The sequence below is a fragment of the Dipodomys merriami genome, unplaced genomic scaffold, assembly GCF_024711535.1.
Source record: "Dipodomys merriami isolate MVZ:Mamm:240054 unplaced genomic scaffold, mDipMer1.0.p SCAF_1, whole genome shotgun sequence".
NCBI lineage: Eukaryota > Metazoa > Chordata > Mammalia > Rodentia > Heteromyidae > Dipodomys > Dipodomys merriami.
The window spans coordinates 144,962,273-144,981,751 of NW_027202270.1; the positions used below are offsets into that span (position 1 = coordinate 144,962,273).

At 42.5% G+C, this 19,479-nt stretch overlaps 1 protein-coding gene across 1 annotated transcript in view; it reads left to right on the top strand.

The window, feature by feature from the left end:
• Positions 1 to 869: 869 nt before the first annotated feature.
• Ero1a (endoplasmic reticulum oxidoreductase 1 alpha) overlaps positions 870 to 19,479 on the top strand; it is a 45,892-nt gene continuing 27,282 nt past the window's right edge. Inside the window, exons 1-6 of the mRNA XM_070033258.1 lie at positions 870 to 1,022; positions 10,969 to 11,088; positions 12,546 to 12,629; positions 14,372 to 14,410; positions 16,923 to 16,996; positions 17,087 to 17,160. Of these exons, the coding sequence (XP_069889359.1) occupies positions 909 to 1,022; positions 10,969 to 11,088; positions 12,546 to 12,629; positions 14,372 to 14,410; positions 16,923 to 16,996; positions 17,087 to 17,160 (505 nt within the window). The 5' untranslated portion in view covers positions 870 to 908. The remainder of the gene's footprint in view (positions 1,023 to 10,968; positions 11,089 to 12,545; positions 12,630 to 14,371; positions 14,411 to 16,922; positions 16,997 to 17,086; positions 17,161 to 19,479) is intronic.

Consider the following 19,479-nt stretch of genomic DNA (forward strand, 5'->3'; position numbering starts at 1 on the left):
AAGTCCCTTCACCCCGGTCCCCCAGTACTCCTCCGGTCTTCTGACTCTCCTCAAGTCACCTTGGGGTTCCTCTTCAGCTTTCCAATAAAGCCGATCTGGTCTGTTGAGGTCCTTTTCTGCTCTTTCTTTATTCTGATGCCCTCGTGACTCAGTTTCCTAACTCTGGGAACGAGAGGACGTGGTTCTTTTGCCGTGGGGCTCCAGTCCTTGTGGCATCTCCCCTGTCTGGTTTACTTGGGCTTAGGAGAGGAGAGGTGGTTCTGACCCAAGCTGACTAGTTGGGTTGGCGTTGGCCACCTTTGGCTTTGCAAGGCGCCTGGTTTGTTTAGAATACGCAGCGGATTCTGACGCAGCGGATTTCCCCCGTTCCCCTTGGGTGCTCTTTGCTACAGCTCGCCGAAAGCCTACGTTGCACCGGCGGCCTGTGGCAGGCAGCCGATCGGTGTCCCTTTCGGTTTTAAGACCGGCCGGGACTCGGGGGACACGTAATTCCTACGGTTCGGTTCCCTCGTCCCGACAGGCGGAAGGATTGGCCGACGGGGACCGGGGCGGGGGACCGGAAACACCCGGACTCCCGCGCCGGGTCGGGGGCCGGGGGGCGGGGAGGTGGTTTGCGCACGGGGTGCAGACTGCAGGCCGGGGTGTCCCGGGCCCGCACGGCGGCGCGGGGTGACGGGATCGTGCGTCAGCCCCGCGGGGTGAGAAGGAGGCGGGCCGGGGGCCGCGGGCAGCCGGCGCGGGCGCCGCCGCACGTCCGCAGGCTCGGCGGGGCCGGCGGCTCCGGGGCTGGGGGCGGGCCGGGGAGGTGCCCGGAGGCGGGGCGGCGCCGCGGGCCCGGAGGCGCGGGCTTCATCTGCGAGCGCGCGGCCTGCGCCCGGGTGCTGGGGACGCGGAGCGGCGGGGCCACCATGAGCTGGAGCCGGGGCTTCCTGATCGGCCTCCTGAGCGCAGCGTGGCTGCTGCGCTCCGGCCGCGGGGACCAGCAGCCTCCGGAGACGGCGGCGCAGCGGTGCTTCTGCCAGGTGAGCGGCGAGCGCGCCCGGCCAGGTGAGGGGTCGGGGAGGGGGCCGTCATCGCGCCTCTCCCCCGGGGAATGAGCCCCCGACCCCGGCCCCCCCGGCTAGGGTCGCAGACCTCCATCCCTTGTCTGGCAGGGCGACGACCGGTGTGTTTCCATGCAGCCTGGATGCCGCGCGCCCTCCCGCGATCTGCACCCCGCCAGGGGCGTGGGGTTCGCCCTTCCTGGCCTTCCCTGACGGTGGGAAAGGGGGTGTGCGGACGGTGGGCACCCACCCTAGTCGCTCTTTCCGTAGAATCTCGGCCGGTTCTCACTTCGAACTTGACCTGGAATTTGGGGTGCCTGTGCGGGTGTGGCTTCGCCAGCCCCTCCGCGTGTTTCCTTTTTCCTGACTTGTCACGGTGTTCTATCTGACTGGTGATGTTTTCCTGTCTGGCTGTTATGGTGTTCTAACGTGTCACCCTTCACTCCTAAATATAAAGTTTGGTTACGAGTTTAGGATTATTTCCTTTCGTGAGAGTAAGAGGTGTCGTTTCCCTGAGCAACAAATTCAATTTAGTTTTTCTGTCTTTGTATTTTATATTTCAAAACCATCCCTTTTTTTTTTTTTTTTTTTTTTTTGGTGGTGATGTGGGAGGGGAGAGGGACTATAGCTTAAGTTCATTTTGGGTGAGGTCCTTTAGAAGAGGCAAATTGAAATAACTCTGAATTTCATTTTGGCAGTCATCAGGAACGGCCAACATGTAGCTTAGAATCATTCAGTAACATCTGAAGTCAATGTTTGTATTATTCTATTCTTTGGAAAGTGTAGCATTCTTGTTCAGATGTTTTTGTTTTCATGAGACATGGTCTCTAGGCTGACCTTCAACTCCTGATCTTTCTGCCTCAGCCTCTCAAATGTTGGTATTAGGTATGCACCACCATGGTTGGCTGCGATTACTTTTTTTTTTGTTTTGGTACTGGGCTTAAACTCAGAGCCTTTAGCTTGTTAGGCTGGTGTATCACCGGAGCCATATACCTCCAGCTCTGCTTTTGCTGGTTATTTTTGAGATAGGATCTCCAGACTTCTGCTAAGGCTGGTCTTGCCCCTTGACCTTTCTGCTCTCAGCTTCCAAAGTAGCTGTGAGCCATTGGTAAATGGTTTTATTCTTTCAAGCTACATCTTGGTGGGTAGCTTTACATTTTTAAGCTGGATGTGGTTACACACTTCCGTAGTTCCAGCTACTCAGGAAGTGGAGATAAGTGGATCCCTAATTTGAGACTGGTCTGAGCAGTTGCTGAGACCCTATCTCAAAAGCAAAATACAAACAAAAGGGCTGAGGGTGTGGCTCAGGGCCTGACTCTAATGGTGGTGAAGTTGCCTAGCAAGCATGAAGCCCTGGGTTTGATCTTCAGTACTGCAAGAACACACACACATTATATATCTATATCTATATCTATATACACACACATACATGAGATAACCAGCATCTACATTATTCGATTTATGAGGATTTTACCATTCATGAACAGACATAACATGTATGTATGTCCATGGTACTGTCCAGAGAGGAAAGAAGCACTTCCATACATATGAGTGGCAGAGATGTTATTTCTTTCATTGTTTTATTTGTGAGGGGCATTACTGGGGCTTTGGGAATTGAACTGAGGGCCTCTCTCTCTTTCTTTCTCTCTTTTTTTCCCCTCTAGAGCCTATCTAGTGCTCCACTGGCATGCCTCTACTTCTGGCTTTTTAACTGGTTAATTAGAGATAAGTCTCTTGAACTTTCTGCCCTGGCTGGCTTTGAACCATGATCCTCAGATCTCAGTCTCTGAAGTAGCTAGGATTACAGGTGTGAACTACTAGTGTCCTGCTCTTTCTACTGACTTAAATTCTTGGATCTTTTGTTTTGCTGACTAAATTGGGAATTTGTAAAAGAAGTTGGAAGAAAATTGCTGCCATACAAGTAAGACATTGGAAAGGTGCTCTTCTTCAGCGGCTCAAAGGACATACAATCAAATACTTAGTATTTATGGACATCACACACCCAAAGTTCAATCAGCTGAAAATAAGTACAGCAGATCCTTGGTATCTGTGGGTACTGCCATTAAGGAAAAAAACACACCTGCTCAGGAGTTTAGTACTGTGTTATGGATGCTTGATGTATTTTTCTTAGAATACCACTCAGTTTCTACTCAAAACATACTGCCGTTTAAGAAATTGCAAAATTTCATTGTGTTAGATCAACTAAGCACATTCTGTAAACTTTTTTGCCTTGGGAGAATACTTTTTTTGTTTTTTGGTGCCAGTCCTTGAACTCAGGGCCTGGCACTGTCCCTGAGTTTTCATGCTCAAGGCTAGTGTTCTACTACTTGTGCCACAACTCCATTTCTGGCTTTTTGGTTGTTAATTGGAGATAAGAGTCTCACGGGGGCTGGGAAGGTGGCTCAGTGGTAGAGCGCTTGCCTTGCATGCATGAGGCCCTGGGTTCGAGTCCTCAGCACCACATAAGCAAAAAGAAAAAAGCCGGAAGTGGCGCTGTGGCTCAAGTAGTAGAGCACTAGCCTTGAGCTGAAGAGCTGAGGGACAGCGCCCAGGCCCAGAGTTCAGGCCCCAGGACCGGACACCTTCCCCCCTTGCCTCCCCCCCCCCAAAAAAAAAAAAAGAGTCTCATGGACTTTGTGGCCTAGACTAGCTTTGAATCTTGTTCTACCTGGACTAGCCTGGACCGAGATCCTTTTATACCCATAACTGGAATGACAAGTGTGTATGACAACACTCAGCTTTTTCTTTTATTGAGATGGGAGTTTTGCAAACTTTTTTTGCCCTATCAGCTTCCCATGTAGCTGGGATGACAAGGCTAAGCCACTGTACCTAGGTATTGGTTGAGATACTTTGTGCCTGGGCTGTCCTGGCACTGTGGTCTTATTTCTACCTCCCAGATAGCAAGGGTTATGATTGTGAGCCACCAGTGCTCAGCTGATTTTTATAACTATATAATAATAATAATTATTATTATTTTATTGCATTTGGTTAAAACCTCAGATAAATCTGTGAATAAGGATAGGTGCTAAGATTTTCAGCCAGGCTGGGAGTTTAGCAGTAGAGTAAAAAGCAAATGCATTTGCTTTTTCTCCCATCCCCAGCTTTACAAATCTGCCTAACACTGTGAAGTTTATACATTTTTACATTGTTTACTCTGATCAGTGATTAAGGGTCCCTCTTTCTACAATATCCTTAGATTTAAATAAAAAAATCTGTTAGGCACCTTTCTTTTTGTTTTAGAATAGGAGTGGCTGTCTCTTTTTGTCTTCAGCGTCAACTTTAAAGAATTGTGAATTGGCTGGAAATGTTGGTTCTGGTTTATAATCCCAGCACACAGGTAGCTAGGCTGAAGCGGGAAGAGAGCAAATTCAGAGCCAGCTTAGGCAACTTAGTAAGATGGTATTGAGGAAGGGAGGAAAAAAGGAAGAGAGAAAGGAGAGAAGGAGAGGGAGGAAGGAAGGGTCACATAGTAACAGACAATTGTAAGAGAAATAGAAAATAGCCTACTGAATTCCAATACAATAAATGAAGAGTGTATGTTAGTTCTCTCTGGCTAATAGTAGAAGGGATGAGGACGGAGAAGGTAAGGTCAGTGAGACAAGCATGATGATAGACATGTACAGAAAACCAGGATGAGAGAAAGGGAAGAAAAAAATAAGAAGCGACAAGAAGAGACCACTAGTGCAAAAGATTTATTCAACCTAAGTTTCTGTCCACGGTGTCCACTGATCTGAGTACATACTCAGATATAGAGGTTACTATGGCCAGACAGGCCTACAGTTTGGTGGGTGATCCTCGTGGTGGGTTGATGGCAGACATAGGTCCTAAGCATGTAAAAAGCAATTAAGAAACTGTGCGCTGGCTCACATCTGTGATATTGGCTGCTTAGAGGGCTGAGAACTGACTGCTTTGAGCAAAAAGGCCAAGTGAGAGCACAAGGCTGAGTTCAAGTCCCATTATGAGCATGCATGCGTGTGCGGGCACACACGCGCGCGCGCACACACACACACACACTCACACACACACACACACACAGCAGTTTGGAAGCCAAATGGGTGGTACTAGTCTTTATTCCTAGCACTGCTGGGGGAGGGAAGGGCTGAAGTAGGAGGATTGGGAGTTCAAGGCCAGCCTGGGCTATATAAGGAGACTTTGTCTGAAAACTAAAACAAAGTAAAACAAACTAAACAACAGCAACTCTAGTTCCCTTCTTGTTGTCTATTACCCCTTCTGCTTTGGCTTGCCACATCCTCAGCACCCCTCCCCTCATACTGTTGCAGGGGTACCTGGGTTACAGTTGGGGTTCTGCTCACAGGATATCCTCTCTGGTCTGAGCATGAATTGGATATGTAGTTGCTTGACCTAGAAAGACATTGAAGTAAAATGTATAGAGTAATCAGAATAAGTTCTGTCAGCATTTGTTCAAGTCTACTGTCATTAAGTTTTGAGGTGGAGATTTAAAACAAAGAATTAAAAAATTTTCCTTTTGAAATTTCAGAGTCTTGGAGACCTGGTGCATAATCTGTGCTTAGACTATGTTAGGGAAATTATAGTACAAGATGTCCAGAAAATTATTTTGCTTAGCGAGCTATTTCAGATGGGTTGATGGCTTCAGTTAAATCTGAACTTGGTCAGTTACTGCAAATGCCTATTGGCTACAAGTCTTACTAAATTGATTTCACTCACTGTGCGCTCTAAGTTCTTTTGAAAATAATATCACAGTGTTTCTTGTTCAAATAAGTGTTTAGTTATATAGGACAACTTCGTTCTATACAACCCCTTGCTTTTTTTTTTTTTTTTTGGTTGGCCATGGGGCCTAAACTTTGGGCTTGGGCGCTGTTCTTGTTTTTAAAAAAGTAATTGTATTAGCCAGGCACCAGTGGCTCACAGATGTAATCTTAGCTACTCAGGAGGATACTGGGATCGGAGGACCACAGTTTGATGCTAGCCTGGGCAGAAAAAGTTCAAGAGACTCTTATTTCCAATTAGCTACCAAAGAAAAAGCTGGAAGTAGAGCTATGGCTCAAGTTGTAGAGTACTAGCCTTGAGCAAAAAAGCTCAGGGAAAATGCCCAGGCCTTGATTTCAAGACCCAGGACCAGAACACACATGCACAAAAATTCCTATCAATATATAACATAATTGTCCACACACAAATGACTATTATTGTGTATGTCTGTCAATAGTTTGAGTAAATAACTCAATTATACTCAAACCCAGGGCCAACCCTTTCTTCAAACCAAAATAGTATATGTAATAGGCGTGGCTTTTAAGCCGATAAAGGCCTTCCTATTTATTATTGCTTTTTGACAAATATTGCTCCATTCATACTGTTAGAGAGAATGAACATGTAAACCCTGTCTCAATTCATGGATCTCTTGGATATATTTTCCAGGAGTCACTTCAGGAGAAAAACTGAAGCCCAGCTATGGAGGCAGTATGAACCTCTTTTGCATTTCATTTGATTAAAGAGGAATGAAAACTCAGGCCATCTTCATATAATGAATGCTAGTCACTCCTAGAACCATCAGAGTTGGTAGATGTCTACCAGACTCATGAGAGGGAGAGCTCAGATACTCTTAGGAAGTATCCTCTGTGAAAATAGATTATTTTTAGTTTGGAATGCACTGTAGATTTACTCTGTAAATAGGTATTTTAGGTGCCTTAACCTGCCAAGTATCTTAAGTCAATTTTACAACTGGTTTAAAATTTTAGACTGCGAGATTGGGATATGGGAAGACACTTGGCAATCTGTGGGATGGGATTGGATATAAGCCCAAGATTAAAGCCTAGTGAGGTGGGTTGTTCACAAGTTCTTCTGGAGCACTGTCCACTGACTCCTAAGTGACTGTTGTGGTCCAGGCTTTTCCATATGAGGAACACGGAGAAATATTATCATGCTTGTGTCTTTTGAGTCAATTGACAACAATTTGTAATAAAGCTAAGATTTTAAGGTGGTGATAGCTTTTAACGTTCCTGACACTTCCAAATTTCCACTTGGTTAAGGAATGAATAATTTTCTTTTTTCCTTGTTTTTGGCAGAACTGAGATTTGAGCTCAGGACCCTGAACTTGCTAGGCAGATACTCTACCACTTGAGCTATATGCTCAGCCTTTTTTTTTTTTTTTTTGCTTTTGTTATTATTTTAATAAGTTCTTGGTTTTTTGCCCAGGCTGACATGGACCACAACCCTATTTATACTTCGCTCATAGCTAGGATGACTGGAGATTACCACCACACCCAGCTTTCATTGATTGAGACTGAGGTCTTGCAACCTTTTCCTTCCAGGCTGTCCTTCAACTGTGATCCTTCTTTCAACCTCCCTAGTAGCTAGGATTATAGGTCCAAGTCATATTGTTCCTGTGTTCTTCACCACACATGCCTGCTATTTTGTAATCCATTCATCTACATCTCCCCATTTCCTCCTTTTTGTAAAAAATATTTTTTTATTGTGAAAATACTGTGCAGAGGGGTTACAATTACATGAACAAGGTAATGAGTACATTTCTTATCAAGCATTGTCGCCTCCTCCTTTGTTTCCCCTTCCATCCCTTCCCATCTCCACCCCCTCCCCCATTTCCTCCTTTCTTCACCAATTTCAGTCTCTGAAGAGATTGTACTCTCTTCAGATAGTTTGTATATAGATATGTTTGTGCAAAATTTTCTTTCTGTGTCTGCTTTATTTCATATTACATAATGTTTTCCAATCTGTTTACAACATGGATAGGTAAATCTCCTTTTTTTGTTTGGAATTGGAGTATTTCCTTTGTGTGTGTGTTGGTGTCACATTTTGTTTATCTTTGTGAGTATGAGTATTTAGAGGTCCGATGTATCACATGAAGACTACAGTTAGGAATAGTTATTGTAAGTCAGGATTTTGCTCACTGGGTAAGTTATAGGGGAATATGGGTAACTCTAATATGGTATGTTACTATATGAATCCCATAGCATGTAGTATACTTAAATATATACAATATATACAATAAGACTGATTAAAATTTTTAATATTTTTTCAGGATCACAAAACATAGTAAAATTTAATAGACCTAAAGTTTTTTGGCAAATAGACACACTTTGAACACACATATTTTTTTGCCCCTCATTGAAGTATAATTGACACTGTACAGGGAGTGCAAGATGTCCTTAGGAGTTCTGCTTTTGAGGTTAAAAAGAAGATATAGCAGGGTGCTGGTAGCTCACGCCTATAATCCTAGCTACTTAAGAGGTTGAGATCTGAGGATCATGGTTCAAAGTCAGCCAGGACAGGAAAACTCATGAGACTCTTATCTCCAATTAACCGCCAGAAAACCGGAAAACTGGAAGTGGCGCTGTGGCTCAAATGGTAGAGTGTTCATCTTGAGCTGAAGAGCTCAGGGACAGCACCCAGGCCTAGAGTTCAAGCCCCATGACCCACCAAAAACAAAAGAAGATATGAAAAATTGCATCATCCAAGTGTTGTCAGTCTCCAAAATTAGGATTTGGTGGAGCTGGAGGTGTAGTTCAATGGTACAGTCCTGTTTAGCATGCTCCGGGCCCTGGTTTGATCCTCAGCATCAAAGATAGAGAGGAGAGAGGGAGAAGGAACAAGAGAGGGAGAAGAAGAGAGAAAGAGAGTGAGATGGAGCGATGGAGGTAGAATTAGGATTATAAAGTTATTATGTCCTCAGAGGTTTTAGTAAGGAACAAGGTCATATTTGTATATGATATAAAAAGTTATTTTTATGATAAATATGTAGATCAGATATCTAGAAACTGAATTAGTCTAAGTAAGACTAGAAAAATCAATAAAAAGTGTTAATGCTTGAATATTGCTTTTTTTTTTTTTTTGCTCTGATCCTGGATGGGCAGCCTGCGGGCGCGCGCGCGCACGCACACACACACACACGCACACACACACACACACACACACAGACACACACACACACAGACAGACACACACACAGACACAGACACAGACACAGACACAGACACACACACACACTCATGGTCTCCTGCCCCCCTGCCTGCAAGGCAGGTGTTCTACCACTCAAGACACCTTTCTAGCCCTTTAGGCTTTGGTTATTTGGTTATGTTTTTAGACAGGGTCTTGCTTTTTGCCTAACCTAGCCTAGACCATGATGCTCTTATATACACTTTTTACTGTAACTGAGCCAACACACACACTACCATACTTTCCTTTCCTATTGAGATGGAGTCTTATGAACTTTATTTGTGTGTGTATGTGTCAATACTGGGGCTTGAGCTCAGTGTCTGAGTGCTGTCCCTTAGCTTTTTCCACTCAAGACTGGCACCCTACCACTTGAGCCATACCTCTACTTCTGGTCTTTTGGTGGTTAATTGGAGAGAAGAGTGTCACTGACTTTCCTGCCTTGATTAGCTTTGGACCACCATCCTTAGGTCTCAGCCTCCTGAGTAGCTAGGATTACAGTTATGAGCCAGCAACACCTGTCTTGTCTCGTTAACTTTTTGCCCAGGTTAGCCTGGAACCATAATCCTCCCAATCTCAGCCACTGGAGTACCTAGATTTACAAGCATGTGCCACGCTGCCTAGCAAATAGATACATTTAATAGTTTGATCTAGTAAATAGGATTTAAGACATCACTGTTAAGCATTTGAAGGTTAGGATTAGCTTTGTGGTTAGTTTATTAGTTCAGTGTTGCTAATGATAATTTGTTTCTAAGAACCATTCCAACTCTAAAAGTAGTTGTTGCCCAATATTGGGGGGGAGGGGAAGGTACTTACAATGGATTAGTGTCCTTTATATATAAATTTAGTTTCATGTCTCTTGTTTTTTCATCTCTCTCTCTCTCTCTCTCTCTCTCTCTCTCTCTATGTGTATATATATATATATATATATATATATATATATATATATATATATGTACACCAAACTTGTCTGACTTGCACATCCTCTACAGTTAAAATAGGAAAGACTTAGACAGTGAAATACAAGAACACAGAGTGAGCCAGGCGCCTGTGACTTACATTTATAATCCTACCTACTCAGGAGGTTAAGATCTGAGAATCACGGTTCAAAGCCATCCCAGACAGGCAGTAAAGTCTGTGAGAAAAAAAAAGCTACAAGTGGAGCTGTGCACTAGACTTGAGCAAAAGAAGCTCAGGGACAGCACTTAGGCCCTGAGTTCAGGCTCCTGGACCAGCACAATTAAAAGAACACAGAGTCTTAAGAAAAAGAAATTGAATGCAACTGGGCTTCCGGTTAAATGGGTGGAAACTGGAGCAGGAAATCCTCAGGATGGCCAAATAGTAATGCTCCCTACTCTTCTACCTCTGTTGCTTTGTGCCTTTTAGAATTAGCCCTGTCTCTGCCAGTTGGTTCAGGTGCTCTTTAGATGTCATGATGGAGTATGGTCTGAGTTGACTTATTTCCTGGCCCAGCCCCTGGAAAATGCTTCTACTTTGGGCAGGTCAACCTGGAGTCTCGAGGGGAGATTGCAAAAGGGCTGTCAGGGGCCCAACTCTGTGTGTGTGTGTGTGTGCACGCACGCGCTTGTGCGAGCACATGCACATGCCATTATGAGATTAGCATGCCTTCCAAAAGCATTCTTCTAGGGTTATAGTAACAGCAACAGTATGACTAGGTTATTAGGTTTTTTTCCTGTCTCATATTAGAAAACTATGACTGGGAATGAGGATAGGGTTGGTTGAGTAGAAGCCTTTCTTTTATTCCTTTATTTGACAAAGGATCCCATTATGTATCTTTGACAAAGGATCTCATTATATATCCCAAGCTGACCTGGAGCTCATGTTCTTCCTACCTTAGTACTGGGATTACAGGTGCACACTGCCATGCTCAGCTTGAGCAGACTTTTTTTTTTTTTTTTTAAATAATAATCATGTGAGGAAGAAGAACCTTACTGCATCTAGGAGATTTTAATTCAGCATTTCATTTTCTTTGTAACAGGTTAGTGGTTACTTGGATGATTGCACCTGTGATGTTGAAACCATCGATAGATTTAATAACTACAGACTTTTCCCAAGACTGCAAAAACTTCTTGAAAGCGACTACTTTAGATATTACAAGGTATTAATTTTTTTGTGTGTGTAAGAATACTTCTGACATGCAATTACATTTCTTAAGAATTGCTTTGAGATTATGGTAACAAAATAGTTAGAAGTTTGGATATCTATTGGCTTTTTAAATTTCAATAGCAATTTTATACTCTGGTGTTAGAAACTCATTGGTTAAATTGAAGTCAGAACAGAAACTCTTACATTGTTTTCAAAATAGTTCAAACTTCTTTCAAATGTCATATTGACTCTAACTAATGAAAATAAATTTTAAAAAATTGTGATGAGGCATTTCAACCCATTACTTTTTTTGGGTCCGGTCGTGGGGCCTGAACTCTGGGCCTGGGCGCTGTCCCTCAGCTCTTCAGCTCAAGGCTAGCGCTCTACCACTTGAGCCACAGCGCCACTTCTGGCTTTTTTTTTTCTTTTTGCTTATGTGGTGCTGGGGAATCGAACCCAGGTCCTCATGCATGCAAGGCAAGCACTGTACCACTGAGCCACCTTCCCAGCCCCCCATTACTTTTTTTATTTCAACCCATTACTGTAACAAGTCACTTGGAACATGTTCTGTTAAGAGAACCACTGAAAGAATCCAGAAAACTAGGTTACTGGAGTATTTGGTTGCTGTCTTTTTTTTTTTTTTTTTTTTTTTTTTTTTTTTTTTTGTCGGTCGTGGGGCTTGAACTCTGGGCCTGGGCGCTGTCCCTCAGCTCTTCAGCTCAAGGCGAGCGCTCTACCACTTGAGCTACAGCGCCACTTCCGGTTTTCTGGTGGTTTATTGGAGATAGGAGTCTCACGGTCTTTCCTGCCCGGGCTGGCTTTGAACCGCGATCCTCAGATCTCAGCCTCCTGAGTAGCTAGGATTACAGGCGTGAGCCACCAGCGCCCGGCTTTGGTTGCTGTCTTAAAGCACAATTGGCTAACTGTTTTCTACTGTTAAGTGTGGCTTTAAAACTATGAGAGTTGCTGTGCGCTGGTGGCTCACGCCTGTAATCCTAGCTACTCAGGAGGCTGAGATCTGAGGATTGCGGTTCAAAGCCAGCCCGGACAGGAAAGTCCGTGAGACTCTTATCTCCAATAAACCACTAGAAAACCAGAAGTGGCATTGTGGCTCAAGTGGTAGAGCACTCGCCTTGAGCTGAAGAGTGAGGGACAGTGCCCAGGCCCAGAGTTCAAGCCCCATGACTAACCAACCAACCAACCAAACAAACAAACAAAAACTATGAGAATTGGTCAGCAGTGATATAAGCCAATGTTGACTCCTAGCTGCTATCTATTTAGTGGTGCATGTTGTGTTTCTAACTACGTCTGCCACTTACCTATGTTAGGTACACATCTGTACAAATAGGTGAGTGGAATCAATAGCATAATTGTAGACAGCATAGCAGGCTGTAGCATCATAATTCAACAGCTGGCAATGTAATCTCAGGATTCATATTTCTACAACTTTTTTCTGTTATCATTTAACAGGTAAACCTGAAGAGGCCATGTCCTTTCTGGAGTGATATCAACCAGTGTGGAAGAAGGGACTGTGCAGTCAAACCTTGTCAATCTGTAAGAACCATATAAACATTTAAGAACTACTGTATCTTTACTGTCAGGTACAGTCCCTTCCCCCTTCCCCTGTGCTGAGGCTTGAACCCAGGTCCTGGAGCTCTCATTCAGCTCATGGACTTTCCTGCCCAGGTTGGCTTGGAACCTCAATCCTCAGATCCACAGATCTGCAGCCTCCTGGCTAGCTAGGATTACAGGTATGAGCCACTGGTGTAGGGCTTACTTTTTTTTTTTTTTAATTAGCTTATGTTAGTTATTATGGGGAGGGGCAGATTTCATTGTTACATTTCTACATATGTTTACAATGTATCCAATCATTCTCACCTACTCTATTACTCTCCCTACACTCCTTTCCCAAGCAATTTAAAAAGATTTCATTGTTCTGCTTTCAAAATACAAACACTTTACTTGGAAAGTCCTCTTTCTTCCTCCTCCTTATCCCAATCCCCTTCCACTAGTACCCCCAGTCTTTTTCTCTTTCCCTGCCCCTATTCCCCTTTTGGTTTAGTTTTCATTGAGTTTCTTTAGGTTGTTTTGAAGATTTTCACAAATACACACCCCCCCCCCAAAGATAAGGCTGTGTACACACACACACACACACACACACACACACACACCACACACACACACACACACACACACACACACACACACACACACACACACACACACACACACACACACACACACACACACACACACACACACACACACACACACACATCTTCAACCTAGCAATTAATTTAGGAGTTTCACCTAGCAAAGAAATTGGACTGATGTTCAAAGATGGATATAAGGCAGCCACAAATATTATAGAGCTGATTTTGTTGAGATGTAGGCATTGGACACTGTTTATTCTTGGTTGGGATTTTTTATTTTTGGTCGTGGGGCTTGAACTCTGGGCCTCAGCATTGTGCCTTAGGTCTTCAGCTCAAGGTTTAGCACTCTATCACTTGAACCACAGCGCCACTTCCCGGACACTGCTTATTATATGAGAAAACATGTCCAGCTATTGAGAACAATACCCACTGATCTAGTTCCAAGTGTGGAAGGTTCACCATGGGGTAGGCTGTGTGTGGGTCCTGGGGATATAGTTGGCAGTTTCAGAGTTCTGGTTCTATCTCTGCTCTTGGCATCACTGACTCTAAGTTGTTCCTGTAGTCAGAAGTAGCCAACATGACTAAACAGTTCTGCTTTCCTTAGTAAAGTCCAGGGCTCCTTAAGAAATGCTTGATTCTAAGAGTGAAGCAAGCAATATGAACCCAGAATATTTTGCCATCATAAAATAAATGCTTCTAAGGGGCTTCCCAGGCATTATCCAAAGGACACAAGTGCTTAGTCAGTACTTAGTATTTCCTAGTGGAAAACAGGGGACAATTTGAATCCTAAAGGGAATAATGTAAGTTTCTTATATTTCCATGTTGTACTATTCCATCAGTTTTTTGAAATTTTATTTTCTTTTAAGAAATCATATTGGGGGGGGAGATGGGAAGAGATAGTAAGGGGAAACAAAGGAGGAGGCAACAATGCTTGATAAGAAATGTACTCATTACCTTGCGCATGTAATTGTAACCCTTCTGTACAGTATTTTCACAATTAAAAAAAAGAAATCATATAAAACCATGTAATTGAAAATCTGTTAACTGCAAGGTTTCATGAATTTTTCTCATAGATAGTAGAAATTTAAAATATTTTTGCAGAAGACAGAATGTTGTCAAAGAATATGCATTTTTCTTTTTCAGGATGAGGTTCCTGATGGAATTAAATCTGCAAGCTATAAGGTAGGTTCATAGGCTTATTGCTGCTTCTAGTATAGATATATATTTTTTCAGTTCTATGGATTGAATATAATATAATTCATGGTAGGCAAATATTCTGTCACCTGAACAAATCCCTAAACCCTTTTGTTTGTATTTTGTTTTTGAGATAGAGTCTAACTTAGCTTGGACAGGCTTCCAACTTGTAATCCTTGTGTCTCTTGAAATACAGGTGTATACCACCATGCTTAGCCTTGGGTCTAGTTTTTTAATGAAAAACTGAAAGATCCATTTCCTGTGTCATTTATTGCTCCATTTCTCTTCTCTCCTGATGGTTTAATTTTGGTGCCAGTCTTGGGGCTTGAACTGAAGGCCTGGGTACTGTCACTCAAGGGTGGTGCTCTATCACTTGAGCCACAGCTCCATTTCCAGCTTTTGGGTGGTTAATTGGAGATAAGAGTCACAGACTCCTGCCTGGGCTGACTTTGAACCATAGTCCTCAGATATCTGCCTCCTGAGTAGCTAGGATTATAGGCATGAGCCACTAGAACTCAGCTTTTTCCAGTTATTTTAAAACCAATCTTAGATAAACCCATTTGTTTATAATTGTTACATGGTTGTAAGATTTCAGAATTAAAGTCTCAGAAGTAAGGTAGATACAATTGAACTTTTTCACCTAATAGAACCTGTGGAAATATTTGGTTTAAAATATTTGCACATGGGCTGGGATGATGGCTCAGTGGTAGAGCGCTTGCCTTGCATGCCTAAGGCCCTGGGTTCGATTCCTCAGCACCATATAAGCAAAAAGAAAAAAGCTGGAAGTGGCGCTGTGGCTCAAGTGGTAGAGTGCTAGCCTTGAGCTGAAGAGCTGAAGGACAGCACCCAGGCCCAGAGTTCAGGCGCCATGACCAGACCCCCCCCCCCCCCCCCGAAAAAAATATTTGCACATATTTTACTTTGGAGAATGTTTTTTTCTTTTTTTTTTTTTTTTGTCGGTCGTGGGGCTTGAACTCTGGGCCTGGGCGCTGTCTCTCAGCTCTTCAGCTCAAGGTGAGCGCTCTACCACTTGAGCTACAGCGCCGCTTCCGGTTTTCTGGTGGTTTATTGGAGATAGGAGTCTCACGGTCTCTCCTGCCCGGGCTGGCTTTGAACCGCGATCCTCAGATCTCAGCCTCCTGAGTAGCTAGGATTACAGGCGTGAGCCACCAGCGCCTGGCTTGGAGAATGTTTTCTTAAGTAAAAAACTTTGGATCTGTAGAAAAGGGTCCATTTAAGATATTAATAGTTTAAAGTTAATTAGTCATAAAAAATATAACTTTGAAGAGAGTGTGAGTAATTTTATGAAAAATTAAAAATGATGAGAGCATATTTGAAAAATATTTTCTTCAGCAACATGCCAATGATATCACATTAAGAAAAATATAATTTATTCATGAAGCTAGAGAATTATTAAATAAGAGCTAAGAACAATTGTTTGGTTTGGCTTATTTTTAAATATTCAGATAATCACACTAGGGTTTTACATTTTTGTTGTGGTATGCACAGATCTATTTTAAAACAAATTTTCTCTCTTTTTTTTTGTGCTGATTCTGCAACTTAAACCAGGGACTAGGCGCCGTCTCTTAGCTTTCTTTGCTTGAAACTGGGGCTGTACCATTTGAGCCACACTGACACTTCGGGCTTTTTGGTGATTCATTGGAGATAAAAATCCCATGAACTTTTCCTGCCTGGGCTGGCTTTACACCATGGTCTTTAGATCCCAGACTGTGGGGTAGCGAGGGTTATAGGCATGAGCCAGCAGCCCTTGAGCTGGTTGAGCTTTTATGCATATGTAAAATGTTCTAGAAATGGGAAGAAACATGGTTATTTAGGAATATATTTTGAATGCCTAAAGCTATTAGAATAGTTTTTATAAGACTTGGTAAGCTCTGGGCATTCTTAGAATCATGGAACAGGTTGAACTTTAGGTACATGTGATCTGGCTGTACTGACAGTTACTACCTTTATGGAAGGGAAAATGAATGCCCTCAGTATTGGACTGCTTGCCTCATGACTTCCTTCCAGCTCAAAAGTTTTCTTCATGAATACTTTACTAATGGTTTTTCTTAGAACTGTAGTCTCTGTTTTGTGAGCATGATCATAAACTGTTCTCCAACAAAAACAAAAGGCCACACCTTTTAATATGAGAACTTGTTTTTACGTTTGGAGGCCAGAGTGATGGCAGCAGGTATACAGAAGGACTCAGTGGACTTCTACATTGTGTATTAAGGTTTTTTGTTTTTTTTTGGCCTGTCCTGGGGCTTAAACTCAAGGCCTGGGCATAGTCCCTGAGTGTCTCTGTGCTCGAGGCTAGCGCTCTTCTTCTTGAGCCACAGTGCCACTTCTTTTTCTGTGTATGTGGTACTGAGAGATTGAACTCAGGACTTCATGCATGCTAGGCAAGCACTCTACCACTAGGCCACATTCCCAGCCCCTTGTGTAATAAGTTTTTAAATGTAATAAGTTGCATTCTATTTTGCTCCCCTTTTTGTTTTAGTACTCGGAAGAAGCCAACCTCCTTGAAGAATGTGAGCAAGCTGAGCGACTTGGGGCAGTGGATGAATCGCTGAGGTGTGGTTTGTTTTGAGCAGTAGAAGTAGTACTCTGTTTCTTTTGTGCCATGGGTTAAGGAAGGAATGACACTGTTCTCTTTGTTTGAAGTGAGGAAACACAGAAGGCTGTTCTTCAGTGGACCAAGCATGATGACTCTTCAGACAACTTTTGTGAGGCGGATGGTACAGCACTTTTCTTTATATTTAGAATTATACCTAAGAAAACAGTCTTCTAAATGATTGATTGATTGCTGGTACTGGAGCTTAAATTCAGAGCCTGGGTGCTATCCCTGAGCTTTTTTTGTTCAAGGCTGGTGTTCTACCACTTGAGTCTTACATCTGTCTCCTTCTGGCATTTTTGTGGTTAATTGGAGATAAAAATGATATAAACGTTTCTGCCCAGGCTGGCTTTGAACTTCAATCCACAGAGCTCAGCCCCCTGATTAGTTAGGATTATGGGCATGAGCCCTTCATGCTCGGCTTGGGAGTTAACTTTTAAATGATTATAGAGTTTCTGTTTTGGGTCATGGAATAGTTTTAGAAGTGAAAAATGGCAATGGTTACATATCATCATTAATAACACTTTTAGTATACAACATATGGTTTAACTGGAAAATAATGTGATATTTTAAACCACAAAAACAAATTTCCAAGAAAACTGAATTTCTGGGAAAAGAAATTCACCCCATAAGTTTTTACAGTTTTTATATCTAATAGCTTATAATGATTATTTTTATTGTTATTCATTTGCTGGTTCTGGGACTTGAACTCGTGACCTGAGCACTGTCTAGCACTCTATCACTTGAGCCACAGCTCCACTTCTGGCATTTTGGTGGTTAATTAGAGTAAGAGTCTCAAAGATTTTCCTGCCCAGCTTGGCTTTGTACCACTATCTCAGCCTCCTGAGTAGCTAGGATTAAAGGCATGAGCCACCTCCCACAATTTTTGTAATGTAATCCATGCATTTTGTTCATTACAAAACCTATTCTTTATATTGTTATTCAAATATTACATATTTTCTTTAATGGTTATCTGTTGTTGCTTTTGGAGAAATGAATATTTAACCATGAAGTCACCACTGCAATCTCTAACATTAATCCAGGGTTCTGGTGTTCAAATTTAATCAAATAGAACCTCCTAGAACTTTTTTTTTTTTTTTTTTGGGTCCGGTCGAGGGGCCTGAACTCTGGGTCTGGGCACTGTCCCTCAGCTCTTCAGCTCAAGGCTAGCACTCTACCACTTGAGCCACAGCACCACTTCTGGCTTTTTTTCTTTTTGCTTATGTGGTGCTGGGGAATTGAATCCAGGGCCTCATGTATGCAAAGCAAGCGCTCTACCACTGAGCCACCTTCCCAGCCCCCTAGAACTCTCTTTTTCATCAAGTCATAGCTTTTCTCATTCTTCCTGTTCTAAATTAGATTGTTAGTCTCTTAATTGGCCGAACACATTCAAATCAAATTGACTTGTGGTTATCATTCTATGGCTTTTTTGTAGGGGATTAAGATTTTTTTTTAAACTCAGTGAAAACAGTGTTATAGATCATTTCCATTATAAGAAAAAGAGAAAGGAAGAAAAGAAAGCTCTTATTTTGCTTATTTTTAATGTTGTGACTTCTTTTTTGGAAAAAAAAAGCAGCAGAAAAGCTTTCCTTAACAGAAAGCATGGCCATGTGTAGGCATATATGTATCTTTAATGCCTAATTTCAATATCCAAAATCAGGAAAATGTTGAAAATGAACAATTCCTCCTTATGTTTAGCACAGATTCATTTAGTGTAAAGATTCATGTGCTTCACTGAAGAAATGTCTGGTCTCTTTCGTTCTTTTTCTCTTTGTTTTTCCGTAATCTTTCTCCCCTTCCCCTCCCCTCTTTTTCTGGTGATGCTTGGTCTGAATGCCAGGCAAGTGCTCTATCACTGAATTCACCCCTAGCCCCACAGTCTTAGTTTAAATTATTGATATTAACTATTATTGCTGCCTAGAAATTATTCTTTATTTTCAGAGCTCCTAAACAATCTTTTCATCCCTTTCTTGTTGTTTTCTGACATGTTTGATTGAATAGCACTACTCTAGACCTTGCGGGAATAATATTCAATATGTGTGTGTGTGTGTGTGTGTGTGTATACAGTGCATGTGTGTATAGTGCATGTAGTGGATGACTTTAGATGACTGAAATTCTCAGGTCCAAAGTACCTTAAGCGTCAGGGCTCTTGGATGAAGTCTTGTAGACTTAGATCTTGTAGACTTTTCCCCCGTATGTAAGATAAAACTAAGTTTGTAATATACAGCATTTTTTTTTACTTAGGTGTGTAGAGTTAGGAAAAATATAGTTTTTTTTTTTTTTTTTTTTTTTTTTTGCTGGTCATGGGGCCTGAACTCTGGGTCTGGGCGCTGTCCCTCAGCTCTTCATCTCAAGGCTAGTGCTCTACCACTGGAGCCACAGCGCCACTTCCGGCTTTTTCTGTTTATGTGGTGCTGAGGAATCAAACACAGGGCCTCATGCT